Below are 16774 nucleotides of genomic sequence, written 5' to 3'. Positions count from 1 at the left end.
CATTGGACAGGTGGAGGTCAACATCAAGGAAAGTGGCATGGGATTTGGAGTAGGACCAGGTAAATCTGATGGAACCAAAGGAGTTGAGGTTGGAGAGGAAATTCTGGAGTTCTTCTTCACTGTGAGTCCAGATCATGAAGATGTCATCAATAAATCTGTACCAAACTTTGGGTTGGCAGGCCTGGGTAACCAAGAAGGCTTCCTCTAAGCGACCCATGAATAGGTTGGCGTACGAAGGGGCCATCCTGGTACCCATGGCTGTTCCCTTTAATTGTTGGTATGTCTGGCCTTCAAAAGTGAAGAAGTTGTGGGTCAGGATGAAGCTGGCTAAGGTAATGAGGAAAGAGGTTTTAGGTAGGGTGGCAGGTAATCGGCATGAAAGGAAGTGCTCCACCGCAGCGAGGCCCTGGACGTGCGGGATATTTGTGTATAAGGAAGTGGCATCAATGGTTACAAGGATGGTTTCTGGGGGTAACGGATTGGGTAAGGATTCCAGGCGTTCGAGGAAGTGGTTGGTGTCTTTGATGAAGGATGGGAGACTGCACGTAATGGGTTGAAGGTGTTGATCTACGTAGGCAGAGATACGTTCTGTGGGGGCTTGGTAACCAGCTACAATGGGACGGCCAGGATGATTGGGTTTGTGAATTTTAGGAAGAAGGTAGAAGGTAGGGGTGCGGGGTGTCGGTGGGGTCAGGAGGTTGATGGAGTCAGGTGAAAGGTTTTGTAGGGGGCCTAAGGTTCTGAGGATTCCCTGAAGCTCCGCCTCGACATCAGGAATGGGATTACCTTGGCAAACTTTGTATGTGGTGTTGTCTGAAAGCTGACGCAGTCACTCAGCCACATACTCCCGACGATCAAGCACCACGGTCGTGGAACCCTTGTCCGCCGGAAGAATGACGATGGACCGGTCAGCCTTCAGATCACGGATAGCCTGGGCTTCAGCAGTGGTGATGTTGGGAGTAGGATTAAGGTTTTTTAAGAAGGATTGAGAGGCAAGGCTGGAAGTCAGAAATTCCTGGAAGGTTTGGAGAGGGTGATTTTGAGGAAGAGGAGGTGGGTCCCGCTGTGACGGAGGACGGAACTGTTCCAGGCAGGGTTCAATTTGGATAGTGTCTTGGGGAGTTGGATCATTAGGAGTAGGATTAGGATCATTTTTCTTCGTGGCAAAGAACGTGTCTCTGCCTACGTAGATCAACACCTTCAACTCATTACGTGCAGTCTCCCATCCTTCATCAAAGACACCAACCACTTCCTCGAACGCCTGGAATCCTTACCCAATCCGTTACCCCCAGAAACCATCCTTGTAACCATTGATGCCACTTCCTTATACACAAATATCCCGCACGTCCAGGGCCTCGCTGCGATGGAGCACTTCCTTTCATGCCGATCACCTGCCACCCTACCTAAAACCTCTTTCCTCATTACCTTAGCCAGCTTCATCCTGACCCACAACTTCTTCACTTTTGAAGGCCAGACATACCAACAATTAAAGGGAACAGCCATGGGTACCAGGATGGCCCCTTCGTACGCCAACCTATTCATGGGTCGCTTAGAGGAAGCCTTCTTGGTTACCCAGGCCTGCCAACCCAAAGTTTGGTACAGATTTATTGGTGACATCTTCATGATCTGGACTCACAGTGAAGAAGAACTCCAGAATTTCCTCTCCAACCTCAACTCCTTTGGTTCCATCAGATTCACCTGGTCCTGCTCCAAATCCCATGCCACTTTCCTTGATGTTGACCTCCACCTGTCCAATGGCCAGCTTCACACGTCCGTCCACATCAAACCCACCAACAAGCAACAGTACCTCCATTACGACAGCTGCCACCCATTCCACATCAAACGGTCCCTTCCCTACAGCCTAGGTCTTCGTGGCAAACGAATCTGCTCCAGTCCGGAATCCCTGAATCATTACACCAACAACCTGAAAACAGCTTTCGCATCCCGCAACTACCCTCCCGACCTGGTACAGAAGCAAATAACCAGAGCCAATTCCTCATCCTCTCAAACCCAGAACCTCCCACAGAAGAACCACAAAAGTGCCCCACTTGTGACAGGATACTTTCCGGGACTGGATCAGATTCTGAATGTGGCTCTCCAGCAGGGATACGACTTCCTAAAATCCTGCTCAGAAATGAGATCCATCCTTCATGAAATCCTCTCCATTCCACCAAGAGTGTCTTTCCGCTGTCCACCTAACCTTCGTAACCTCTTAGTTCATCCCTATGAAATCCCCAAACCACCTTCCCTACCCTCTGAATCCTACCCTTGTAACCGCCCCCGGTGTAAAACCTGTCGCATGCACCCTCCCACCACCACCTACTCCAGTCCTGTAACCCGGAAGGTGTACACGATCAAAGGCAGAGCCACGTGTGAAAGCACCCACGTGATCTACCAACTGACCTGCCTACACTGTGACGCATTCTATGTGGGAATGACCAGCAACAAACTGTCCATTCGCATGAATGGACACAGGCAGACAGTGTTTGTTGGTAATGAGGATCACCCTGTGGCTAAACATGCCTTGGTGCACGGCCAGCACATCTTGGCACAGTGTTACACCGTCCGGGTTATCTGGATACTTCCCACTAACGCCAACCTATCCGAACTCCGAAGATGGGAACTTGCTCTTCAATATATCCTCTCTTCCCGTTATCCACCAGGCCTCAATCTCCGCTAATTTCAAGTTGCCGCCACTTATACCTCACCTGTCATTCAACAACATCTTTGCCTCTGCACTTCTGCCTCGACTGACATTTCTGCCCAAACTCTTTGTCTTTAAATGTCTGCTTGTGTCTGTATATGTGTGGATGGATATGTGTGTGTGTGCGAGTGTATACCCGTCCTTTTTTCCCCCTAAGGTAAGTCTTTCTGCTCCCGGGATTGGAATGACTCCTTACCCTCTCCCTTAAAACCCACATCCTTTCGTCTTTCCCTCTCCTTCCCTCTTTCCTGATGAGGCAACAGTTTGTTGCGAAAGCTTGAATTTTGTGTGTATGTTTGTGTTTGTTTGTGTGTCTGTCGACCTGCCAGCACTTTCATTTGGTAAGTCACATCATCATTGTTTTTAGATATATCAAATGAATAATCGATAGACTAACGTGCGCTGGATGCTAGTCTCATTGTGAAACAAGGTTTTTTCCCTCAATAGTATGAATTTGCCCCCCACCCACCTTCTAGAACTGGGCATGCTGCGCATGCAAGAATTTGGCAGCTTGGGCGCTCCAGTAAAATTTTTCCCGGTAGCATACAGCCACTTGCTGCAATTGCTTACACAGCCAACAGCCACATTTCTGAAGCCAGAAGTGGGAGAAGGTACTAGTCAACTGCACATGCGCATGATCCCGCTTGTAACTGCGAAAACGAATCTAATGTAAACAGTTGTGACGTAACGTTCATCGGAGGCAATTTGTTGTTACGGAACATTGCATAGTCTTCCTAAAGCCTTTGACACATTTTGCTGTTGGCAGAAGCTTGTATGAGCACTGTGTTTTGTTGCTGTATATGGCGCATTTCCTTTGCAATTTAAGTTTTATTTTCGTTTTTTCTCTCGTTCATGTTTTACTCTTGTAGTATTATTCTGAAATAGCGGTATACAGTAATATTCTTTGTTAGAGTATCGGTTCTTGCCACTCAATATTACAAAAATTTAACTGAAAACAAAAACAATGAAAACTTCCCGGAATTCTAAAAAATTCCCGGGTTTTTCCCGGATCTCCCGGTTGTCCCGGGTTGTATACACCCTGACATTACAGAACATCTGGCTTGGAGCTGTGCTTGAAATAACCAGTTTATAACAGTTTGGCGTGCCACTGTGATGTCAAGCACTGCTGATATTGCTGCTACAGATACAGTACAATGCGCAAGAGCCAAATGCAAAATACAATGGTCTTCCCTCTCGGTATGCCACATGGCCGTCCAGAGTCTGGCCTTCTAGTAACTGTACATTCTCGTGACGATCACAGGCAGCTCGTGCACAGTGGCTAAATTCCTGACAAGTCTTTCTGAAGAATCACAGAAGCAACATCCAGCTTCTTGTAGCCTTATTACACGAACTCATGCAAACTCAGAGAGGTGTTGATAATTTCGCCTTAAAGACATTCTTGACTAACATCAACTCCCTATGTCCAGTCTCAAAGGTAACTAATGCCCAAAAATGTTACAGAATGTATTTAAAGCAAATCTTATTTGCCTCATCATAGTGGTGCTACTAGCACCACTTTTATGCAACTGACGTGAAATCTGAACAGATATCATCTTTCAGATGTACAAACAGGCCTATCTCAGCTCCTGCTCGGTATTGGCGCCCCCCCCCCCCCCCTTTTGCAGACTGTTGACACAAGGCCTATTCCATATATTTCAGTGTAATTATGCATGTTTTAGATTTATATGAAACACTAGAAAAGAAAGTAACCTACAGCTGGCATGTAGTGTAGCACTGGAGAGAGAGAGAGAGAGAGAGAGAGAGAGAGAGAGAGAGAGAGAGAGAGAGAGAGAGATGTAGTTGAATGGTTTTGGTGGGCAGTGATTTTTGCACATGTTCCTTCCAGGGTGGGGCAGAAAGAAAGCAGTGATCTATAATTAAGATGACAGCAGAAGAGCTGCACCAATGTGGAGGGAGCAGGTATGATATTTCCCTGCCAGGTGGTCCAAATTCTCATAGGGACATATGAGATATGACTATTTCTCGTGGATTGGTTGGTTTAAAAGGGGGGGAAAGGGACCAAACAGCGAAGTCATCGGTCCCTTGTTCCCAGTAGAACACTTACCCAAGGGAAAGAAGAAAACAAAGAAGACATATGGCGCAATAACAAGAGACAGGAAGAACAATAGAAGGACAACAAACACTACAATGGACAAAACGGGACAAGAAAACCACAGACAAACGCAAGAAACAGGGAGAGGAGATTAAAAACAAGAAAGCAGATTACCATGGCTGGCTGGCCATGAGAATAAAAAAGGAGAAGCCAGCAACTCTGCAAAACATTAAAACCTACATCCTAAAAGTCCTAGGGTGGAGGACAAAGAGGGGCAAAGGACATGCGCTAAAACTCAGATCAAATGATAAAACCCACACACACAAATAAAACGTAAAACTAAAGCTGCTGTTGAGGCATTGTTGGAAAGTTGAAAAGATGAAAGTCCACCACAGAGCACCTAAAAGTGGGCAATCCACCAACAGGTGGACGACCGTCATTTGGGAGCCACAGCGACACTGAGGTGGGTCCTCGTGACGGAGGAGGTAACCATGTGTGAGCCACGTATGGCCAATGCAGAGCCGACAGGGGACAACTGATTATCAGCGACAAGCCTGCAGGAAGACTTCCACACATTCGCAGTCTCCTTAATGACATGCAGTTTGTTGTGCATACTGTTATGCTAAGACAGAATGCAGGTGATTCTGACATGTCCTGGGGTCCACACAAACACCACTGAACGACTGGACCATTCCAGGGCAGATATGGACTCCTACATGTTCACTACCAAAGGATGCGATGGTAGCACTGGTCGATAGCTTGTAAGCTGCTCAGGGAGTAAGAACAGAGAAGAAACGACTCACCAGAACACGAACGGATGTACTGAAGTGCATGAGATATGCCCACAAGCTCTGCAATGAATACACTGCAGCCAGCAGGCGACGAATGTTATTCAATATGGCCTCTGTGGGCATAGGCGAAGCCAACATTACCATCAGCCATCAAGCTGTCGCTGTAAACAACTTCAGAGCCCCAAAACACGTCAAGAATCGAGAGGAAGTGACAGTGGAGAGCGGCGGGGTTAACGGAGTCCTTAGGGCCATGCAGGAGGTCCAGATGAAGCTGTGGCCGAGATGTACACCATGGAGGTGTACGTGAATGGACTTCGAATAGAGGTGGTAGAGGGAAGGACTCCAGTTCGGAGAGAAGGGATTGCACGCAAACCGCAACCTTGAGCCTAACCTGGCCTGTCGATGCGGGAGATGAACTGCCGCAGGTGGGAAAAGTAGACGGTAATTCGGATTCTCAGGAGAACTACAAATGGGTGCAACACAAATGGTGAGCAGTTATGCACATCGCATCCGAAATGGAGGGACTCTGGCCTCCACCAGGGCACTGGTCACTGGACTTGTTCTAAAAGTTCCCATTGCTATGTGAATGCACTGCATTGAGTACACGCAACGCTGAGGGCACCATAAACCAGACTCCCATAGTCAAGGCGGGATTGAACAATGGCTCTGTAGAGCTGCAGCAGCGTAGAGTGACCTGCACCCCAGTTGGTGTTGCTCAGGCGTGGGAGGGCACTGAGGTGCTGCCAACACATTTACTTAAGCTAACGAAGGTGAGGTAGCGAAGTCAATCTGGTGTCAGAACACAATCCTAAGAATCGATATATCTCCATTACAGTGAGTGGATCATCATTAAGATAACTTTCTGATTCTGGATGAACAGTATGATGTCAACAGAAGTGCACGACATATGACTTCGTGGCTGAAAACTGGAAGCCATAAGCTAGAGCCCATGACTGCACCTTGTGAATGGCTCCCTATAAGCGCCACTCAGCAACACCAATACTGGAGGAGCAATACGAAATGCAGAAGTCATCCACATACAGAGAAGGGGGACCAACGGCCCTACAGCTGCTGCTGGGATGTTAATGGTCACAAACAATAGAGATACAATTAATACAGAGCCCTGCGGAACACCATTCTCCTGAATACGTGGGAACTATGGGAGGCACCAACTTGGACACGGGACGTACGGAGCGACAGGAAGTTTTGGATAAAAATTGGGAGCGGGTTCCAGAGACCCCACTCATACAATACAGCATGGGTATCATGTTGAAAGTTCGTGTCGTACACTTTACGCAAGTCAAAAAAGACGGTAACCACATGTTGGTGTCTGGAAAGGGCTGTTTGGATGGCAGGCTTGAGGGACACAAGATTATCAGCTGTAGAGCGACCCTGTTGGAAGCCATCCCGACATGGAGCCCATACGCCACATGACTCCAGGACCCAACCCAAATGCCGACACACCATACGTTCCAGCAGCTTACAGAGAATGTTGGTGAGGCTGATGGGCCGATAGCTATCCACATCAAGCAGATTTTTACCGGGTTTCAGCACTGGAATGATGGTGCCCTCCCACCACTGCGATGGAAAGACGCCATCGCACCAGATCCAGTTGTAGATGACAAGGAGATGTTGCTTGTAGTCAAATGAGAGATCTTGAAACATCTGGCTGCAGATCCAATCCGGCCAAGGAGCTGTATCGGGGCAAAGTGCGAGGGCGCTGAGGAGCTCCTACACTGTAAAGGAGGTGTTATATGGTTCACTGTGGCATGTAGTGAATGACAGGACTTGCCTTTCCATCCGTTTGAGTGTGCGAAAGGATGGGGGTAGTTCTCTGATGCAGAGGCTCAAGCATAGTGCTCAGCAAAGTGCTCAGCTATCGCATCCGTGTCGGTAGAGAGCACGCCGCTGATGTTAATGCCATGGACACCTGTTGAGGTCTGGTACCCAAAAAGACATCTGATCTTCGTCCAGACTTGGGAAGGTGAAGTATCGCACCCAATGGTTGACACATACCTCTCCCAAAACTCCTGTTTCTGTCGTTTTATGAGCAGGTGGACGTGAGCATGGAGCTGCTTAGAGGCTATTAGGTGCTCTATGGAAGGGTGCCACTTATGCCACTGTAGAGCTTGCAGACACTCTTTAATTGCCTCAGTGACATCCTTTGACCACCAAGGGACTGCCTTTCACCGGGGGCACCCTTGAGAATGAGGGACCACATTTTCTGCCACAGAAACGATTGTTGTAGTGACCTGCTCAATCACAATATAGATGGCACAATGTGGGGGAGAGTCAACGGTGACAGCTGATGTGAAGGCTACCCAGTCTGCCTTGTTTAAAGCCCATCTGGGTAGGTGTCTGTGGGCATGACGCTGGGGGAGTGACAGGAAGATGGCGAAGTGGTCACTACCACACAGGTTGTTATGTGCTGTCCAGTGGATAGATTGGAGAAGTCCTGGGCTGCAAATTGATAAATCAATGGCCGAGTAACTACCATGAGCCACACTGAAATGTGTGGCAGCCCCAGTATTTAAGAGGCAGAGGTCAAGTTGGGACAGTAAATTTTTGACACCTCTGCCACGGCCAGTAAGCGTGGTGCTACGCCACAAGGGGTTATGGGCGTTAAAATCTCCCAATAGTAGGAAAGGTTTATGGAGTTGATCAATCACTGCAGCCAATGCGTTCAGGGGTACTGCACCATCTGGAGGGAAATATACATTGCAGACAGTTATTTCCTGCGCCGTCCATATCCTGACAGCCACAGCTTCAAGAGGGGTTTGAACGGGCACAAGTTCCTACATATCGAGTTCAGGACATACATGCAAACTCCACCTGACACACTATTATATTCGCCACAGTTCCTGTAATATCCCCTGCAGCTGTGAAGGGCAGGGGACCACATTGCCAGGAACCAGGTTTCCTGGAGGGCCATGCAGAAAGCAGGTGTAATGCTTAACAGTTGCCATAGCTCAGCCAGGTGGTTGAAAAAAATGAAACAATTCCACTGGAGGAAGAAGTGATTGTGAGACTGGGATGTTATGAAACACTCAATGAGGCGGTCTACACTTCAGGGCCACCTGATGCCACTGACATATTTCCTGAACAGGCTATATCCATTGTGTCTCAGGGTCTGGCGAGATCTAGGGCCTCAGCAGACACCATAATCTTCACCTCATCCTCATGCACAGAGCTTGTAGACAGCAGCAGTGTGGGTGCCACTGCAATTGCCATGGTATTCGGGGTCTTCTTTCTGGATTTCTCTTGCTGATCCTTGGGTTTCTCTGGCTTAGAGAGCTTCACTGATTCTGTCCCAAGGGCAGACGATGATCGTTTAGCCCTACGACCAGCTGGTTTTGGACACTTCAGCCAATGGTGGGTGTCATCTCTTCCATTAGCAGACACCTGGGAAGGGAGTGGCCCCTTCGTAGTGAGAGGAGCTGAAGAAAACATACGCTTCTCTGGCTGAGAAGTGAGGACTGGTGTCTCCAATGGTTTGGGGGGGGGGGGGGGGGCAGTGCTCCCGAGGTAGGTTGTGGGAGCAACAACAGGGAGGGAAGTGCCCCCCATCATCAAGGGGGCAAGTGTAGTCTTCCAGCTCACAGCCGACTGGAACCCATGAAACTGATGGGGCTACAACTGTTCTCACAGCAGCGGCATAAGGGGAGGTCATAGCCACAGGATGTAGGTGCTCTAATTTTCTCTTAGCCTCAGTGTAGGGTCTTGTATCCCATGATTTTCCTTTCCCACTGTAAAATCCTGCAGTCTGGTGAGTATGGGGAATGATGCTCTCCGCAGTTGACACAGATGGGAGGTGGGGCACATGGAGTTGGGATGGGATGGACGTCCGCAATATCAACATGTGATGCTATTAGTACAGCGGGAAGCCATTTGGCCAAACATCGAGCACTTAAAGCACTGCATTGGGGGAGGGCTATATGGCTTGACATCACAGTGGTAGACATCACCTTGACCTTCTCGGGTACTGAGTCAGCCTTGGAGGTCAAGATGAAGGCAACATTGGCAACCTGATAATCCCTCGGACCCCGAAGCCCACACCGGATGAAACGAACTGCTCGTCGTTCTAAGTTGGTGTGCAGCTCATTGTCGGACTGCAAAAGAAGGTCCCTGTGGAATATAATACTCTGGACCATATTTAAGCTCTTATGAGGCGTGATGGTAATGGAAACATCCCCCAGCTTATCAGAAGCAAGTAACGCTCATGACTGGGCAGAGGATGCCGAATTATCAAGACTGACCCTGACTGCATTTTGGACAAGCCCTCCACCTCCCCAAACTTGTCCTCTGAATGCTCTACAAAAAAACTGATGCTTCAGTGAGACAAAGGAGTCCCCATCAGGATCATACTGCCTTGCATTGTACTGAGACTTGGGACGCTTAGAGACTGCTGGCATTTGATCACCAACAAGTGATGATGAGGTACGCTTCATTGCGCGTCATCCGCCCTGATTCCATCCACTCCGACCAAGGGCCCTTCCCACGGGTGCCACCCAGTCACAGCAAAGGCCACCTGGCAGGATGGCCATTGCCGGGCGTCCCGATGCCCCAGGGTGACGGACATCTACTCCTTGGCATACATGGGGAGTTAACGCCGCAGGCATCAGCAGAGCGATCCCCGTGTAGTTAGGGGGCTACAATCAACAGGGTACATGGTGTCCCCACCACAACGGTCTCGCTACCATACTGGATATGAGGTGCAAAGCATTCCATGGTCATTGTCGGCACAGAAAATGACATTGCATAATGGGTGGAGGAAAATGCACCCAGGAAGGTGTCCTCACCCAAGAGATGGAGGATGAGCAGGACTGCAATGCTACAATGAGAAAGTGGGCTAAAGATCTCAATGCACGATGGACTCTATGCACCATGTAAGGCGCCCTTCTCCAATTGGCTCGCTCTTCGGGAAAATTTTGAAATATGGAGGTCAAACCCTACAGGGGACCGTCACACAAAGGCCGAAAGGTGTGAGACTCCTTTTAGTCACCCCTTAGAACAGGCGGGAATACCTCGGGCCTATTCTAACCCCCAGGCCCGCAGGGGGGTATTTCTCGTGAAACAGATGTGGGAGGATGCAAACTACGTATCCTTACTGGCCACCCACTTATTTTCATAAAGTAGGTCCTCACTGGCTGTGTTTATTATATGACTCAATCCTAATGATCACTGTCTTTTGTGAGCAAGGAAGCTCAAGGGGAACAGAACTATCTAAATTACCAAACAATGGGGTATTGTTCAATGGGACTCTGTGTGACATCTCGAGACAGACTTTTCGGCTTCCTGCGAAAAGAGGCTACGACCCGAGACAGACTTTTCGGCTTGCTATGACCCTCAATCTAATGTGTCCTCTGCTACATCTAACTGACAATCCTTTTTAACTGAAAGGAGGGAGGGCAGGGGAGGGACAGGGTGGCACGGAAGACAATAAAAAACCTGAATAATACAGCTGATACCACTATGCTTGTTTCACTTTGAAAGTTCATAGCTGCACTGAATGGCCACGTCAGTGCAGAACTGGTGTTCCAGACCATGTGACAATACCATGTTATTTTAGTAGCTCACATGTTCAGCAATAGCCTGACATTCTCCAAAAGTGGGATGAAATGTTGTGGTGCAGGGTGTATACATGGTCAAGAAAACAAAATCCTGTATTTTCCCAGTTAAAAATACACTTCTTTCCCCAGGTGAAAAAACACTTTTTCTATGGTGAAAATTCACTATAACCAGGGTGAAAGAACATTTTTTCCCATGTTGAGTGACAATACACTTTCTCTTGGTGCTATAAAACTTACAAATCCTTGAGTGATAATGATTTTATACAGCGGTGTAGAGCTTCTCACCACTTTAGGGGGGAGGGGGCGTTTTGGAAAGATCTTTTATGCATGGCAACATGTACACTGCATATCTTTGTATTAGGGAAACATAAACATGAATTCCATCAAATACAGCACGGTAACTTCTGAAGCACTGACATCAATATTTCAATCCATTTTTAACAGCCAGTCACAGCTCATGTCACATGATTTGCCAGCCAATGGCAGCAGATATTTAGAGCATAGGACATGTGATGTAGTCAGCCAGTAGCAACATCACTGTTGAGTAGCATGAACACACCAACAGGAGAAGTTAATGGTTTAAATTACTATATATACAGTATAGCTACAAGAAAAGCTAACCTTTTACATGTAATGTTGGTTGTCAAAAATTGCTAGCTGTTTTTTTTCAGTGGGTGTGGTTAGGCAGGATCCTAATAGCACAGCTTAAACTGTAGAAGCTGAATATTTCTGACAAGCACAATTATAAATTTCACTGCCATGCATGGGTTACCTAGCTGAATAAATGTTCTGTCAAGCACTTCACTTCAACTTATCCACAGAAAACCCAATTATGTGTGAAACTGCTCAAGAATTCACCTGGCACAGTTCTAAAAGTATAATTATACTTCACGCCATCATTATCGCATAATTAGTAACCTATGAAAGAACTAAAATAAATATGAAAACTAACCTTAAAGCTTGACCTCTTTTATCGCGTGATATCCTTTAAGGTACACCAGACACAAATGTGCCAGCAACTTTTAAATAATGGCATAAATGGCTGGTCTTCTGGGCCCAAAATTTTTTTAAGTGGCTGGTCCTTAAAGTGTTCAGTTTAGAACGAGATTCAAATGCTTCTTGATTTGAGAAATTTGTTGCACATTCTCACACTTAACACAATTCATCTTACCTAAAAGAAAATTTACTTTGACAATGTTTCTCACACCACCACTACACTTCTCAAACCACCATTTGCAGTGTTTCCCTGTGACCTATTATAAATGTAAACAGACTTTCTTTTAAACCTTTTAACATATTTTGCTATCGGCAGATACTTGTGTGTACACTTTTGTTTAGTTGCTGCAAATGGTGCATTCTCTTTGCAACTAAAGTTTTATTTTGGTCTCTTGTTTATGTTTTATTGCTGCAGTATTAGGCTGCAGTAGCAGTAGCACACTATAGTAATTTTTTGTGTTAGATATCAGTTCTTATCAGTCAAAACTATAAAAATTTAACTGAAAACTAAAATAATGAAAAATGCCCAGAATTCAAAAAATTTCCGGGTATGAAAAAATTTCCAGGTTTATCTCTGATTTCCTGTCTGTCCTGGAGCGTATAGATACTGTGGCGTCAGTATCCCATAAGCCATCACAATTAGCAAAGGGGTATGCAGGCTAGCCTCGTACAAAATTCAGGCATAGCATTCTGGAATGTAGTATTCCACAGTAGCAGTGGATTGGATTACTACATGTTTTAGCACAATGCTGGGCTTCTTTGGGCAACTACACGACTGGAAGCAGACTCTTGTCACAACACCCCCAGCTGGAGTGAATATAAATGCTTTCCATCCACCCATTAGCAACACCTGCACTAGGACTTTGACTTCCAACTTCTACTGGTTCCATGACAATATTCCATAAACTGCAAGCCACTGTACAGTCCATGCCGGAGAGTACCACCACTAGCCATTTCCTTTCCTGTTTCACATGCAAACAGAGCATGGGAAAAACGACTGTCTACAAGCCTCCATATGAGCCGTAATTTCTTTCAACTTATCTTCGTGGTCTTTACGTGAAATGTATGTCAGGGGCACTAGGATCATTCTGCAGTCAACCTCAAATGTCAGTTCTTGGAATTTCCTCGACAGTGCCTCATGAAAAGATCATCATCTTTCCACCTAGGATTCCCATTTGATTTCACGAAGCATCTCTGTGATACTTCCGTAATGACTGAACCTACCGATAACAAATGTAGCAGCATGCCTCTGACCCGCTTCGATCTCTTTCTTTAATCTGATCTAGCGGGAATCCCAAACAATCTAGTAGTACTTGAGAATGGTTTGCACCAGCATTCTATATGCCATTTCTCTTATAGATGAGCTATGCTGTCCCAAAATTCTTCCAATGAAATGAAGTCTACCCCTTGTCTTCCCTGCTACCTTACATGCTCATTCCACTTCATATCGCTTTACATATTTAACTGATGTTACTGTGTCAAGCAGCATCCCTTATCCTGTATTCAAATGTTACAAGATCTTTTTCTCTACTCATCGACATTAATTAATATTTTTCTACATTTAGAACAAGCTGTCATTCATCCATGACAAACTATCACTCAAACTGGTACCATTGAGGTGAAGCCATCCCCTAAACTTCAGCCAGTCTGAGATTATCTTTTGAGTTTGACATGGAGCATTTGCATGCCCTTGCCAGCCATCTACAAATGAACTAGTTCAGCCGTAAGCTAACAGGTTACTGAGCTGAGTCCACATCGCTAACATCACCAGCCACTGTTACATCATGGCAGCACTCCATCACCTCAGCACTCCCATACAGCTCCTGCTAGCTATGGCTAGCTCTTTGATCAATCTTTGACCTCCTGTATGGAAGCAATCATTAATAAAGAATATTGTCATTGAGTAATCAGTCTTGACTCTGTGCTTGCCGTGGTACTGAAATATCTCAGCCCACAGATCCTGCACATGCCATTCTGGAGCAAAACTGGCCATCCTGCGAGTACTGGTGTCGGTGTTGATTCCGCATTCCCGATACCATTACAGCTTCTCATTTCATCATAAGTGCAAGTACGGACAATATAACCTTCTATGAACTGCTTTAATTCATCTGTTTTTTAATTATAAGCATTTGTGGACTATTTGTTTCCCCACAGCACAACAGTTGACTGAGGCTACCATTTGCTTTGTTGGCATGTAGACCTTAGAAACGGTTTCAGTCGTATTGGGTGACACAGAAAGTTGCCTCACATCGTGAAGTAGGTAATGAGTTTTGATGTGCTTGGACGAAACAGTATACTGCATACCGGTCTGAAAGACATGATCTGTCCACTTATTTCGGAGGCATCTATCGACTATTGCAAAATTAATAGTGTCACACATTATGTATTTGCAAATTATAAAAAGAAATTTGTCAGACAATAGATATTTGTGCTGTAAAGAAACAAGCATTAATGTTCCTGAATGAATTCACATGGATTAAAAGTGATCTCAATGTGATCATTCCACCTCTCACCATGTGTACGTGAGAGAGTACTTTAGCACTTCCACAGGAAATCATGTTTTCCGTAACTTGAACTGGCAGTGTCATTTTGGTGACAATATTTTTTTTTGTGCACATACTGATCTGTAAAAAAGCAGCAATTAAGGCCCTTTTCTCAAGACCAGTCTGTTAGCTACAAATACTAAATGACATTTCACATCATTTCATGGCGGTATTAGTAACAAAGGAAAAATAGAATACTTTATTGAACAATAAAGACATAATTTAGTTTTTTTTCCTCACCTTGTTATTATTGGCCTTAACACCAATGAAACCACTGCAGTTTGGTGCTCTGCACATACAGGGTTTCCTGTCTGTCCCAATTGACTCCAGATTATAATTAAATGTTAATTCCGTATTTGCAGGAATATCTTGCAAAGCAAAAAGACCCACTCTTGTATCACCATTTACTGTCCATTTTTGAGTTTCACAATTTGGCTGACAGGAATGATTCATGAACCTATAAAACACATATTTAACAGATAAAATATTTTTGCATTCAATACAAAATAGATAGTGAGAGGTATGGGGAAATAAGCAAATGGATTGCATTAATAGGCAAACCATTAACACCAAGTCAGTTGACAGACTACTGTATTCATACATCAAATATGGTCAGCAAATACATTACTTCTACAGTACACTGCTGAAAGGCTCCGCAGTGTGTTTTTTTATTATTATTATTATTATTATTATTAAAGGAAGGATGATATGTGAGTTAATGAGTTCTTTTAAAAAATTGGTCATATTTACATCTATTGTACATGTTATTGTGTGTGTATAGTACTAACCGCGCAACATTCCCTTTGGGTCCAGCATCCAAGAGCCTATCTTTGTCTATAATAAGGAAGTAAAAGTTCTCATCTTTTTCTTCATGTTTACGTTGGATTCGTCGACGATATTCTTCCTCATTTATCATTTCACCAACATATTCAATAACAAACTGTCCTGGAAACGGTAAACACACAAGAGCAGTCATTTATGAGGAAATAATTTGTGCTTAAACAGTAAAATTTGGTTTCTGAAATATTTTTACTATCATCCCAAGTATCCCTCGGAAATCAGGTTACAACCACATTACATTATCAGTTAGCAGAAATGAGTTTAAGAACTAGTCATATTTCTTATGGATGTTATGTTAAACGAAAGACACTTTCACTGACCCTTTTTGAGATCTGTCAATGTTTTGAGGCCCCAACCACGATCTTCAGTGAGATATGGTTGCAGTTCAGGGTATTCTCTCTTCTCAAAACACTGATTGCCACAACGATCACCAGCTCTGCACACCAATGGTGAACATTCAACGAGTAGTATCCTATGCACAAACACAAAATTGTAGTATAATACTCCAACTCCTGACAGCTGATATCATCACATAGTGCAAGAAATGGACACTGAGAACCTCTCCTCGTGTAACATGTCACATGCAAATATAATAGTTCCAAAGTAGTCATAAATGAAACTAATTTACAACAGTGACAGGCTTCGCCTGCCAACAAAACATAAGCACATATTGGAGAAAGAAAATATACAACTTCCAAAAGAGGGTCAAAAGTAATGTGCATCTGGATTAAAGGCATTATGGGCAATGCAACGGCAGACTGGCTGCTGGCACGTAATCAGGCTGTGAAACGGTCACAATGATTCCGAGCTCAGAAATTCAGAAGCACTGATGGTGCTGTCAGCACAGCTCTGCCATAGTACACCAGGGTCTGGCAAGCTAGTGTACCACAGGTAGGGTAGTATGAGGTCTTATTCAGACATTTGAGTTCCTGGAACATCAGTTCCGTGGCCTGAGTGAAAGAATAGCTCATCAGTTATCAGGCGGTACTCAGTGGACTTTACTTTTGGTGATTTTCATCTTGTAATTTCTTTTTAAAGACACTATCTATTCCATCCAATTAATCTTCCAAGTCCTTTGCAGTCTATGACGTAATTCTGTCATCAGCGAAGAATCAAAAATTTCACTAATCCTTGAATTTTAAATCCCTTTCCAAATTTCTCACTGGTTTCCTTCACAGCTTGCTCAATGTACTGACCGAATAACATTGGAGATATTCTACAACGCTGTCTTACTCTCCTCAACTAAAGCTCTAATAAGGTCTATTGCTCTATTATAT

At 45.1% G+C, this 16774-nt stretch overlaps 1 protein-coding gene across 4 annotated transcripts in view; it reads right to left on the bottom strand.

The window, feature by feature from the left end:
• Nucleotides 1–16774, bottom strand: part of LOC126473161 (histone-lysine N-methyltransferase NSD3) — a 127535-nt gene that overhangs the window by 27851 nt on the left and 82910 nt on the right. For all 4 annotated transcript variants that reach the window (XM_050100025.1, XM_050100027.1, XM_050100028.1 and 1 more), the window contains 3 exons: nt 15818–15969; nt 15446–15602; nt 14898–15114 (listed from right to left, as the gene is read on the bottom strand). In XM_050100025.1, the coding sequence (XP_049955982.1) occupies nt 14898–15114; nt 15446–15602; nt 15818–15969 (526 nt within the window). The remainder of the gene's footprint in view (nt 1–14897; nt 15115–15445; nt 15603–15817; nt 15970–16774) is intronic.

This window comes from Schistocerca serialis, chromosome 4, assembly GCF_023864345.2.
Source record: "Schistocerca serialis cubense isolate TAMUIC-IGC-003099 chromosome 4, iqSchSeri2.2, whole genome shotgun sequence".
In the NCBI taxonomy this organism is placed as follows: Eukaryota; Metazoa; Arthropoda; class Insecta; order Orthoptera; family Acrididae; genus Schistocerca; species Schistocerca serialis.
Note: the sequence above shows the minus strand (reverse complement) of the source record. Positions and strands in the feature narration are given on the sequence as shown.